Source organism: Nesoenas mayeri, assembly GCF_963082525.1.
Source record: "Nesoenas mayeri genome assembly, chromosome: 2".
Classification (NCBI taxonomy): Eukaryota; Metazoa; Chordata; class Aves; order Columbiformes; family Columbidae; genus Nesoenas; species Nesoenas mayeri.
In genome coordinates, this window is record NC_137543.1 from 55,819,681 (window position 1) to 55,833,375 (window position 13,695).

The window sequence follows — 13,695 nt, forward strand, 5'->3', positions numbered from 1 at the left end:
AGAAAACGCATCTCTGGTGGGAACAAAATAGTTAATACACCTCGCATTTCTTAAGCCTTCTTCTAGTGATCTTGCCCTAATAACAGTATTTCTTAAAATGGTAAACAGAAGAAAGCTGCAAACCCACAGGAGCACAACACTAAGTGCCTTCTCATCAACGCTTCACCTTTCAAACTACTGAAGCATTTGGATGCTTAAAATGCTAACAAAGACGTTTTACTCACAGTTAAAACCAGGTTCAATGGTTTTTCCAGCTTCAAGACTGTTTATTGTAATCTGAAAGATGATGTGCAGCAGCAGAAATGATAGACTGGTGAAACACAGAGATTTTAATAATCGTCCTGTATGCCCTAAAAGACAAAATACACATACATATAGTTAGTGAATTTCTAATCTTGTTTAAAGGTTTTCAGTACAAAACCAGTAAAAATATCCTGACGAAAGATATTTCTACAAATCAGTTCCACCTTACTCATAATTGCCCCTTCGCAGAAAACAAGCAAACAAATAAAACCAACTTAAATTATAGTGTCTCTGTGTACTCTTTAATCACAAACCCCAATTACTGTAATTACTGACACTTCCTTTTACCTTTTGGATTATAAAAAATGTTTCTCAAGTCTTCAGATAGCAATTTTTCATCAATAATTATATCACAATGCTTATCACCTTATTACCTGGTAGACAAAATATGGATGATATTTCCAGTCTTGAGAAAATAAAAATCTGTTAATAAAATTACTCTTTCCAAAACAAATTACACAGGAGGGGGAATAACAACATGAAAACTTTAGTTTTGTTCAACAGACATAATTTCAAATCAATGCTTTGCTTCGTGCATGCAGACTGCCCTCTTTCTCTTCCCTTAGAAGTTTTCGAAATTAATTTTGAGTGCACACTGAATAATCTTGTGTCAGATACACTTGGTCATAGTTCTTCTATGATTCTATAGCCAAAAGCCAATGACTTAGAAAATGCCTTATAAATCCTCTAGGAAACACTCAGCTTAATCACAGGCAGCCAAACTTGCAAGGTATGAATAAATAAACTATTAGTACTTCAGAAAATATGCACCTTCAAGACTAAGTTGTATTGCTGATAAAATATTAAATATCACCCTACCTGACCTATCTGCAGTAAAAGTTCTATTTACAAAATATGTTATAACTAGATTTTACACCCTGTTTCATGCATTTGAGGTTGATTTTTTCTTTTTTTTTTTTCCTTATGGATATAAAACCAGCACTGCTGGAATTCTTACCCAAGGTTACAAATAAAGCCAAGGCTATGCAGGGCAAAACTAGCAGCCTGTGTTGTTCATACTTATTCTGTATGGTTCATATTTTATATCTAGCCACTACCTGAGCTTTTTGCTTTATATCTGTTCTAGTGCAAGCATGTTGTCGGTGGCCTGCATATCAGTTTATAAAGCAGAGAATCAGATAAACATGATTCAACAATTTTAGAAATTATAGACTACCTCACTCTACCAGACTCAAAACTTTTTATATATGATCACTACCTTGACTGAAAATTTCAAATACCAAATGCCTACAATGAGCCCCTGTTTTGTTTGTTTGTTTTTAATAAAGAGATTATAAATTCAAACAAAATGAAGAAAAAATTGTAAGAGCAAGCCTACATATGAATTTCTGTAAACTGAAAAGGAAGATACACTCACTATGTATGTGTTTTGAATGACCTATTCACTAGTCTTTACTGGTAAGACACCAGAGTCCACAGAGAAAGCAAACAACCTGGGCTGCAGAGCATTACAAAAAGAAGAAAAAGACTAGATTTCAAATTCTTTGGATCAGAGGTCACTTTTTGTTTCTCTTCTGTAGAAGCTGGCTTCATGCCCTGGCTTCGGACAACAACTTTTAAGCACTATAAAAGCATAAATAACAAAATAAGTCATATTTTCAAAATCATTAGAGGAATGAATATATGACAAGCTAAATGTTATTAAATCATTAGTTAAATGTGATGTCATGTGTAATGCAATCCAAGGACTGCAACTTTTAACATTTTTTTGCAAGTTTCAGTATTTGGTGGTTTGTTCTTGCATTACCAGATCCCATGTTCATGGGATTAAGAGAGCTGCATGTTCAGAATATACTAAAAAACTACATATCTCAAAGCTGGAGATAAAAAGTTCGACAACACAAACTCCATGAACCTAACAGGTATGTTAAAATGTATAGATTTTAAAGACTAAACTCTGGTGATATCTTAAATTCTGAGTCACAAACTCCCCTCAGTGTTTGGGAGTTAACAATTCAATAGAGATCAAGCACCGAATTATTCATATAGAAGTGGATTTGGAAGATTTTGATATAATTGTTTCAGTCAGGCTCCAAAGGAAAAAAAATGCAATACAATTAGCCAATGTGCATACATTTCCCGAACTGTTTCCACATAAAGAAATAAAACTATTTAAAATCTTGGGTCCGTCTTTCAATATTTCAATCGCCATCTCTCTCCAAAATATTTTTCAATTTTAGATTGCAATTTTTAAAGCTTGAAAACAAACATATATGAACTGTAGATAGAGCAAGCATTTCTTAAACAAAGCCTTAACTTTTTCAACTGTCTTTCTTTGAGAAACTGTAGAAAACCTTGAAAATATATTTCTTGAAATGCTGAAATGGTGAAAAAAAGATCTTCTGCACAAAGCCAGAGAAAATTTTAAAGGACTATTAACACTTGTGAGAATAAATAGTGTGTCAGTGTATTTGTAAATATGGCAGGGGAAATACACAGCTGGAAGGCAGCTGGATATGTTCAGAGCATTCTTCAAGTGCTGCTCCCTTCACGGCCACCAGTGGGACAGGACCACCAGCGGATCCTACTGAGCAAGAGCCCCTTCCCTGCATCGTATTCAGCTGTGCCAGAAGAAACTAGATACAAGAAGGATTTGGAGAAAAGTAAGAAATACAATGCCCCTGATGTCAAAAGGTTTGGAGACACTTGGGAGAAATTGGAGTGCTAAAAATCAGTGAATTACTAGATACATTATTTATGCCAAGGAAGAAGTGACAGATTTGGATAAGTGATGAGTTTTAATTTATAGTGGGGTTTGGATAACCTATTTGACTGTACTTCTACTTCAATTTTTTTTCTTTCTACTGGAAACTTAGTTCTAAATTGCACATAGAAAAAATTAACTATATGTGTATAGAACTGAAAGGTGAGAAAAGAAACAGCTGAAATTAAAATCCTGAAATAAAACTGAGCTTCTTATGATGAGGAAGAAAGATTTTTGACATCCTTCTTTAATTTTTATTTATTTTAATTCACTAACAGGTACAACCCTTTTGCTAAAACATACCTTAATCGTTCTGTTGCCCTAACACAAAAGTCCCTGGGGACATGAGTGGAAGCTGACTGTCCCACAGAGAAGGAAATACATATTGCTCAGAAAGCTGTGTGGAAAGAACAGACACACAAGAGAACACAGCCCCAACCCACACCAGAAATCACAGCATTGATTCTTCCATTTTTGTCTTCGATGTTATTCTATTATTCTATGTATAGACTCATGTATGTCCATCAAGACTGAAATAAGAAAAATCTTTTGACAAAACACCTAGGTTTGTAGCTTGAGCACTGGGTTCTGATTTTACTCACACCAGCATGGTGCCACCAGCTTCAGCAAACTGTAGTAGATGGGAAGGAGAGAGCAGATTTGCTTCAGAACCGGCCTGAAAGACTAAGTGGGTTTGCTTTCAGGTGCACTGTGTCACTCCTAATGACACCCAGTGGGACCAAAATCTGGCACGTGGCTTTAGAAATGTAGCCTGCTGCATCTTGGAAACACAGAGGGAGGTTGTTCCAGCCTCCGTGTCCCTCCAGAAAGCTCCTGGGAAAGGGCTTTCTCCCCTCCATCAAGCCTGCAGGAAGCCAGTCAGGATGCAAAGGCTTCATTCCCCTCTTTTTCTCCAGCCCAGCTGCAACGCTAAACTGGGCTCAAGAGGGCTAAAAGCTTTTCACACGTGGCAGAGGAATCCATTTCTCATTTTTCAAAGGTAATCCAGCCAAGAGCCGGATTAGTGATGGCATGTCCCCTCCAGCCACAGGCACGTAACCTCAGCACAACTAAATATTTGAATGTGTCTGCCTAGGACTGCTGCCTTCAACAAAATACATGCACCTCTTGGCTGCCTACATCATGATTGCATGCAAAGGTGGAACCTGCTGCTCACATCATTTCCAGCGCAGAATAACAGCACATCCATGTTTAGACCTGCAGTCCTGTGATTTTTTTCTGCTACCCCTTTTCCCTAAAACAGCAATTTTTTCATATGCCTGTATCTTCCTAAGAGCTTCTTCCAAAAGGGTGTGCTAATAGGACATTTAATAACTGAACAGCAAATACAGAGACCTGCTTTAAAAACACTTATATTCACTTTTACAATACAAAATGACCGTGAGCCTTAGGCTATTGCGACAAGCAAGTCATATCTTATCGTATCACATTTCCAGTTGCTTACAAGGTGCATTTTCATTCCACACTACAAATTTTTTCATTCTGATCTACTGGATGTGGCACAACAAAATATTGGTTGAGTTTCTAACAAAGTTAATGATACTGCTAGCAATTTATTCTGATTTTTTAGTAAGTAGTACTAAAAATCTATACCAGAAGGTGATAAGTTCAGAGGGTCCGTATCCATTCTGCATGTCGTAATGATATCAGGAAAGGGGAAATAGAGGAGGAAAATAATGGATTCCAAAATAATTTAAGACTGTTTACTATTCCAACAGGGTAACCCTTCATCCTCATCATGCATATGCTGCTTGGTTTCACCTAAAGAGTAGATATTAAAGAGAGTTTTACTTGAAGATGATATTACTTTGTACTGAGATTTAAAAGAATTTTTAATATTACCTTAGTGTTGCATTTTCTGAAGTCAGTTGGGTTTTGGGTAATTCTAACATCTCTTTAGCTATACGTTGCATCCTAAAGTGCTGCAACACTCTTAATTCTACTTCAACAGTTTTTGCTTTGGAATTTTTTTACACAAGACTTTTTATTCAGATCACAGCAGATGAAATACCAAAGCAGAAGTCATTTTTCACACAATCTTTTACAGCACACAGTGAGCAATAAGTATTCATGTGCATTTATCTCCTGAACTAGTGACACTTCAAGTTGATAGAGATACTCTATTACAGCCATTTAGGATTTATTTTTTAATAAATCTCTTGATCAGTAAGTGACAAACATAAAACTAAAGAGTTCTGGGCACAAGGCTTGGTTGCAGCAAACTTATGCAACACAGAAAGAGTCAGTTCCACAGAATTTGTTTCAGCTAGAAATCTTAAACTCCTAACTTCTTGCTTTTCTGTCAGGAAACGTAGCATCATCTCAGAGCCCAGCTGGAACCAGGGTCCCAAGACTTTAATCTCCTGTTCCATGGTTCCAAATAGGAGCCTATCAACATCATCTGTACTGTAGAGCAGGGCAGTTGGTAACAGGAAGTTAAGAAAATATTTAATTCAAAACATCTGCCCTTTGGAAAAATCTGGAAGTTTGGGAGTCATACGACCTTAAAAAAAAAAAAAAAAAAAAAAAAAAATCAAAACATCATCATTTCCCAAGTAAAAGAAATCCTACATTTGGCCAGCTGTTTTAAGTGCTTGAAGATATCACCACTAACTTCCTGAGATAAATGCAATAAAAGAGTTCTGATATGAAGGTGGCTTCTGCCAAAGTTTCAGAGGTGATAAAAAATAGAGCTTGTTCCAGCTAATCATCAGAAAAATGTCATCACTGAGTCCAGCACGAACATCTGCCATTTTGGCTACAAATATCAAATGTAGATTCACACATTTAAATGTATACACAGATGAAAGTTTATAAGCATGAAATAAGCGCTGACATATCCAGCTTCCACTTGACAGGAAAATCTTGTATTTCAGTATGGGCAGTCAGCAACAGTGAAGCATATGGGCCAGTCCCCTTTCTTGAATTCATCAGCACTATTGTATCTTACACTAATTGATGCTTAACACAGCAGGATGCATCCCGATGACCATGAAGGACAAATAGTTCAAATACTAGTTCTAAATTCAGCTGAGATTTTCAGTGATGATTACAGGGTTAAACTTGCAAGGCACAAAGCAATTTAGCCCTGTCCAGGAAAGCGCTTAAGCACATGAATATCCTGGAATACATGAACAGGGACTGAAGGGCTCTCAATGTTTCATAAATGTTTCATTAAACAAGATTGACTGCTTCACCGCTGGGTATTGATACTTGATGTGACCAAGCCTTAAAGCACACAGCTTTCAAGTCAATGGAAGGCAAACCCTTTCAGATACCTCTCTACTATCCACATTCCCAATCAGGGCTCTGCAGAGGCTAATTTTCTCTTATTTCTTCTTACGGTTACAAGTGTACTTCTGTTTGAGTGTGCAGGGTAGGCGTAACCTCGGTGTTTTCAACTCAACTCTTCCCTGGAAACCTTTGGAGGTGCAGAGAGAAAGTGCCCTGCAGTTTCAAGTTCTGTGGGAAGGATGCTAAATATTTCCTAGTGCCAGTTATATCTATTATTTTTAAAACTTTCCTAGACATAAAATATCCATAGTATTTCTACATGCACAGTACACCAACACCTAGAGGTTTGGCCTCTTGAGTGCTGAAACACAATGGGACAAATCTATGAACTACGGCTAGAGGAAAGCAGTAGTTTGGAAGGACTTATACCAAGAATAAAATCTGATAATGGTATGCCTTGAACACCATATATTCTGCGATGGCAAGATATTGATCCACCAAGTAAAGTAACTGCATATCGGCCCCTGTTCACTAGGTCTTACATGTACTTCTTAAGTAGACTCAAAAAAGATAATGCTTAAATCATCATGAAGCTGTCAGGACTTCTTTTAATGGTTAAAAAAATGCTACCATTTTCTATCCAAAAAAACCCAAAACTTCCTTCCTTCTTTCTTCAAAGCACTGCCATCCTTCCACCGCACAGTAAGCATAGTTCTCACTACATATACATTTAGTTTAATAGAAAATGCATTATTTTTTTTTCCCCAAAGAGATTCTTACATTTCAACATCATCTTCTACCCAGAGGATCTGAGCTCATTAGAGCCTTAACCAGCAGGCAGACATCGCCACTGCAAAAACACAAAACCACTGGGTTCACTTGCTGGATATCTAGCAGAAAGACAAAAATAGAGAGCAATTAACTAATGCCACAGTCTATTCTGTACCTGCCCAGGTCCAAGACTTTTTAAAGCAAAATAAGCTAGATTGTTCCAGGCTGTGTATCTGCATGTAAAATGCAGGCTCCTTTATATTATATATAATGTGTTTCCTTACGTTTTTCTTTCTGTTTCTCTCTCTTTTTAAAATACTACAGAGCACTAAGAAGGGAAAAAGTCAGTTCAGACACATTTCAGGAATGCCAACCAGACTTGGGTAAACACAGTCAAAAATGTTATGTGTAATTAAAAAAAAAAAAAAAAACAAAAAAAAAAACTCAACTGATTTAGAAACAAAAATATTAAAAGTGCTGCATAGGATAATAAATGCCTACTTACTCTAGATTCTTGCAGGATTTCCTGTTTTTCCTAGAAGTTTTCGTGCCCAGAATACTGCTAGAACTGAGCTGTATCCTCCACATCAATAGACAATACCATCCTTCAAGCTAGCCATAATCTCTGACTCGCAAGTTTACACAGGCAAGTTACCCATTTTGTTAACAAAATATTTTGTCAGACAAGACTCAGAACTTAACTATTCATTTTTTTTTCCCCCAGATGATACTCACAACCTTTCAAAGCAAACAACTGCTACTTTATTTCTGCTTCTTAATTTGACAGGTGACTGTACCAAGCTAAATACAGGAAATAAATACTATCTCAGATACTAGCATATGCAAACACTGAGCAGTTTTAAGCCAGAGCTCTTCTTTCACAACAGGATTTAAAGCTTTTAATATGGAGTTCCAGTTACTTCCCTTGAGGAACCAGTGTTTGCTACTAACAGATAATATTTATTTCTAATTCAAATTAATTCAGATGTTATTATCTGTTAGGCACAGTGTTTGCAAATTACTTTCCTCATTCCTCTGTCATGGTCACAAAGAGCACGTAACCCTACACTGTACTAATATCCATCCTTCAACAACAGAGAGTCCAAACAGCTCCTGAGTAATGGGAAATGAGAGCACGTCATGTGCTACAGACCTGAAACACATTTTAAAATCTGTACTTACTAGGAGGTAAATAACTTTGTCCATTGAATACCCACCCATATATGTCCATAAGCAGCAAACAAATTTGATGCAGGGCAGAAAGAGATGGGAAGGCTACAAGTCTATTTAAATAAGACTAATACAGCTATGGCAAACCGAACCCTATACCATGATGTTTTCTCAAGGGACTAAGTGTGCATAAGGATGTGTACTGAACTCGCAGTGAAAGCTCTGCTGCCAATTTCCACCCTTGGCAAAACGTTCCCAAGAAGCTCTAGAGGCTGTTTCAGCTCAGGCAGAAGTCTTGCAAAGTGCTTAACATCTTTCTGAAGAGTTTGCATTAGTATCTCCAGCACAACATAGTGCAGCTCTCGAACCAGTCAAAGAGCCCCTGAGCTAAAATGCTGAGCCACCCTGTCTACACAGAGCTGAAGTAATCTATGCAAGGGCATAGCTTTGCTCTTTCTTTATCAGAGATGCTTAGGGAAGAAGACAAGACAGAACAGCAAATTATTTATGGAAGAAACCCGGTTCTAAAAGTTGCCTGGCATTTGAAGAACACAGTATGATGCTAGTATGCCACACAGCCATGAAACTTTTGTATTTCTAAAAAAAAAAAAAAAAAAAAAAAATTATTACTTTCAAAACCTAGTCTAATGGGCAAATGGAAGAGGACCAAATAGCTTCCTATAAATATTAGTAGTATTATTTCACCAAAATTGGGTAGTTTTCTAAACAAATCAAAATACAAACTTCCCAAGATACTATGTTGTATATTCTGTAAAATTCTGTAGAGAAATAAATTACAGGAAGTCAGAGAACCTCAGACCAACAAATCTGACTCTCACACTTGGCAAACTGGTGAAACCTATGACACAGCTGAGAATTAAACAGTTAGCTACAGACCATACACTCCGGAACAGTCCACATAGTTACTGTAGGAGATGGTCATGCCTAATAGATCTTAGAAATTTTCATGGAAACCATAGGATATGTGTAAAAGGATATTTTAGATGACATGTCAAGACAAAACTTCACATTTCCTTATGAATATACCGTTATATTTTTTGGATGACAACCGCAGAGAGAAGCGAACAGTTAATTTTCACCCAATTATGTGCATCCTGTGTCTTACATAGTGGAAAAAAGGTGGCCAATATTACAGTAAGTCAAGTCTATTCTAGTAAGGTGTCTTTCAGATAAGTGTATAGTTGAGTAAAGAACGAACAGTGATGCCTTTCCTTCCTAGGATGGTTGCTACCATGGGCCAGGCATCTGGTGTCAACAGTCCAAATACTTACAGGCTAAAAGACAGAATCCATACCAGGCATTGACACTCCGAAATCTTAAATTGCTTCTGTGAACAAAATGAATGTTTGATACTATGAACACAGGTAAGGAAAGGTCAAGATTTGCATATTAGTACACAAATCTGGGAGGCAGAACCCTACTGACTATTTTTTAAACATCCTCTCAATGTAAAATCTATGAACAGAGATCCAGATTTAAGTAGTCCAAAATTAGAAGGGGGAAAAATTCCCTCTGAATTTTCAGCATTATGTTTAAGTAGCTGGAAGAAGTTCAATTTCTGATTAAACAGAAAAATCATGAAAAGGAAACTAAAAAGAGTGAGATGTCAAGGGAAAAAAAAAGGGGGGGCGGAACTGAGTAGTAATCTGGAATCTCCTTCACACTACGGTCCACTGTGAAAATATTAGAAACTGTGAACATAAAAGAATCTAAGAACATCTGCATCTACATTGGTACAACCCAAAAGTCCATTCTCACCAGTAATGAGTAGCAGTCATAAGCAGATGTCTAGGGAAGCATACAAGAAGACTAATACTCCCTCCAAGCCTCTAACCTTTTTCAGATTGCCTGAATGAGATCTATTGGATAAATTTCTCCTTCATGAATGTTGCCAGCCTGACTCTCAGCCACATAAATTTTCAGCATACAGAATATCCTGCAGCAGGAACTGCCATAGGTCAACTGCTCCCTGTATGAACATCCTTTTGCTTGTTCCCACTTCTCACGTAATGAGAACAACTGGTCACTATCCATCCTTTCCCCATTACTCATGACTTTGTATCTCTCAGTCACACAGTCTTTCACTTGCATCCTTTTCCCAGCTAGAGTCATAGCAGACTTAGCTGTTCTTCAGGCACTGCTGCACATATTTTAGTTATCCTCATCAGCCACCTCTGAATTCTTTTCCAGTTCTACTACATTCTCTTTAGGGAAGGGTGCCACCACCGCTTAAAAATAGTCATATCGTGGCTTTATATATCAGTACAATGTTGTTCCATTTCATTCTCTGTTTTATTCCTTTACATTCACATTTCTTTTTTCATCCTCTGCTGAAACTCTGAACTAATATTTCCATGAATGTATGTATCATAAGCTCTGGATTGCATTCCTAAGGGACAATGTCAGCTCAGTGACCACTGTTTTATGTTTATGTTGGTTGTTTGTTTTTTTAAACTTTAGCTTTATATACATTTGTCCCACAAGAACACAAGTGGGGTAAAAGGAAAACAGTGCATTCATTCACTGACTGAAGGGATCATCTTTTTTTTTCTCAGAGATGCATCTGAATGCATAAAGCTTACCAGATACATATCCTTCTAAACATGTGATATTTATTTGGAAATTCCACCTATTTCTATTGTGGGAAATGCCCTTCAAAACTGTCACATTAAACACTTTCAAAGACTGTAAGTTATATCTGCTTGCTTCTGAATAAATCCGTTCCCTCTATTCTAGCACCTGGAACCTGTAGTAAAAGAAGATTGCCTAACACTGAATCAAGTTTATCATAGACCAGTTTATTTCATCCACACATCAAAAACTACCTGAAGGAAAGTACATGCAGTCTTCAAAGATAAATACTTGACTTCTTCTCTGTAGCCCTGTGGGATTTTATCAAGGTTTTTCAAAATAGTTCTATTTCTCCATTAAGAACAACCAATTACCAAGGATTCACTGCAAGACATTGGCTGAGTAATACTCAAGTCCAACTAGATTGAAAATATATGGCATTTTGTCCTCTGGGGTAGACATAAAAGGATCAGTAGTTTCATTCTTTCACGTACAGCAAAAATTATGGGGATCCTGCAGCCAAATGTAGTAAAACTTGCTTCAATACTGAAGCTGAATTTGGCATCTATGTTCAGCACACATGTAGTCCAATTGTTGTCCAAGCAGCATTTCAGGATCCAAGAGGCCTCTGGAGTGGTATATGAGACATTGCTGCAATTCAGCTGGGGTTTCTCATACATCTGTCTTTCTGGTAGAAAGATTTGGAATCAACCCCTGGACAACAGCAGTGCTGGTGGGACAACAACCTCAGACAACTCTCGCAAGAAGCACTAGGGACTGGAACAGGGGACTGCACTCTTCACACCTCTTCTTGCGGATGCTTGTTAGAAAGGGTTGCTGCTTGAGCACTTTTAAATACTTTTCCCTGTGGTAGGAGATTTAGGTGTGGAACAAGAAAGCCCACATATGCAGAGAGTAACAATATGGAAATGCTATGTAAGATGATGGATTGGACTATATGTATTACCATGTTTCCCAGGGTATGGTTGTAGCATTCTGCAAAGAAAAGAAGTGCAACAGAACAGCTCACTTTTTTCATGGCCTGGATTTCTAAATTGTTAATGATGTTGCCTTTGCAGACCAAAAGAAAAAAAAAAAAAAGAGAGGAATGTTGAGAAGCATTAAGCGTAGAGATTATGGAGAATGAAGATATTCCTGTGTTCTTTACGAATAACAGAATAGTGTCTCAATTCTTAACCATGGAGTGTGAGCTACAAGCCTTGGTCTAGAGAAAAGACCAGAAAATTTACCTCTACCATTCTCAGAGACTATGCAGAAAAGGGAGCAAAGTATACCTTCAAAGAGTACTTAGCTGTTTTTAATCAAACATATATCTCCTATCTCTGCAACTCTAAAAAGACAAGCAATCAAAGAATTAACTGGTATCTGTCATACCTGGAGATTTAAGTGTGAAAGACAACAAGAAAACTCTAGTTCAGCTATAAGACCTCTGAATGTCCTCTAAGTCACTGACAAAATTGAAGTAGGATAGTGCCTGATATGCAGTTAGCATAATCTCATTATCACGATTATTATTATTATTATTCTGGAAAAACTCCACAAAAATTCACCCGAAAGATAGTAATACAAAGGGGTTTTTGTAATTAGAAGAGAACAAGTACATTTCTAATACGAAAGAAACGAAAGAAATTGAAACATTCATGTTCACTTGCACGTAGATTGGTCTTTACTTCTGGATAACCTCAAAAATATTGCTATGAAATAAGAAGCAAAGCTTGCTTTTGAAATTGTTATGGAGACTAGAGCGGACATACTGCAGTTTAGCAGTATGTATGTATGTGTATACATGTTGTGTACGTACAGGAGTATACAACACATACTGGTCACATAACTATATGCTATGTACACAGTCTTTTCTCAGCTCACAGCACAGTTAATAGTCTCACTTGTATGCCTTGGGGCAACAGCAGCTTTGTCATCTTTGTCTCTTCTTTGTCATCTGTATTCAGCCTTATAAGAAAACACTTGTTTTTCAACAATTCCAGCATGGCATGTACTAGACATGGGGAAAAGAAAGATTTTGCTTCATATAGTATTATGTCTATACCAAAACCAGAACTAGATGTAAATGTCATCTGGCTGTGTTCCATGTTAATATACATAGCATAAAACCACTTTAAAATTTAGTCTTATTTTAAAATAATCTGCACTTTTCCATTTTCTTGTACACAATACTTTCCTATTCATCTGTAAGACTGCAGTAGAACCATCTAATTTACAAAGACGCAATTCAGATTCCAACATGGTGAGATACTGAGTGTGCAACAGAGTGAAGTGTCAAAAAAAGTCATTCTTCTCTGAATTCTGTATTACAATTCAAAAAGTATTTAACTCTGAAGTGCAATAATGAAGGGAAAATGTGTTTTTGATGTTATATTCCAGCATCCTAACTAAAATACCGAAGTCCAGTGGTAAAAAATAGCCATATGTCTTACAAATACATCTCCTGGTGTAAAACATATCTGTACTCAGTACAGAGTCAGTAGCCTAAGCTATTTTCCAGTCAGAAAAATTCAGGCCTTTTCTTAGTCTACAATATGCTAAAAATATTTAATATGAAGCAACGTTGACAAAGGTCACAAAAGTGGAAGTCTGATTCTATTTTTGATTGCCAGCATCTAATAATTCAGGCTGAAACTCAAGTTGCTAAAGAAACTTTTACAACACTTGGCAAGACGGATGAAATGCCACTGTTCAGCTCAAGAAAACAGAAATACAGTTATTTAGTTTGAACTTACCAAAGCTTAGGTATTTGTGTTTTTTTCAACATAGCAAAGTGAAGAATTTCCACTTTGGTGAATATCAACATTTCCTCACAAAAAAAAAAAAACAAACTGATTTTGTTGCAGCACATATTC

The 13,695-nt window shown here is 36.9% G+C and overlaps 1 protein-coding gene across 1 annotated transcript in view; it reads right to left on the bottom strand.

Moving 5' to 3' along the window:
- PIEZO2 (piezo type mechanosensitive ion channel component 2) overlaps positions 1-13,695 on the bottom strand; it is a gene marked incomplete at both ends in the record, with an annotated part of 302,122 nt that overhangs the window by 197,899 nt on the left and 90,528 nt on the right. Inside the window, one exon of the mRNA XM_080364144.1 lies at positions 225-350. Within this exon, the coding sequence (XP_080220270.1) occupies positions 225-350 (126 nt within the window). The remainder of the gene's footprint in view (positions 1-224; positions 351-13,695) is intronic.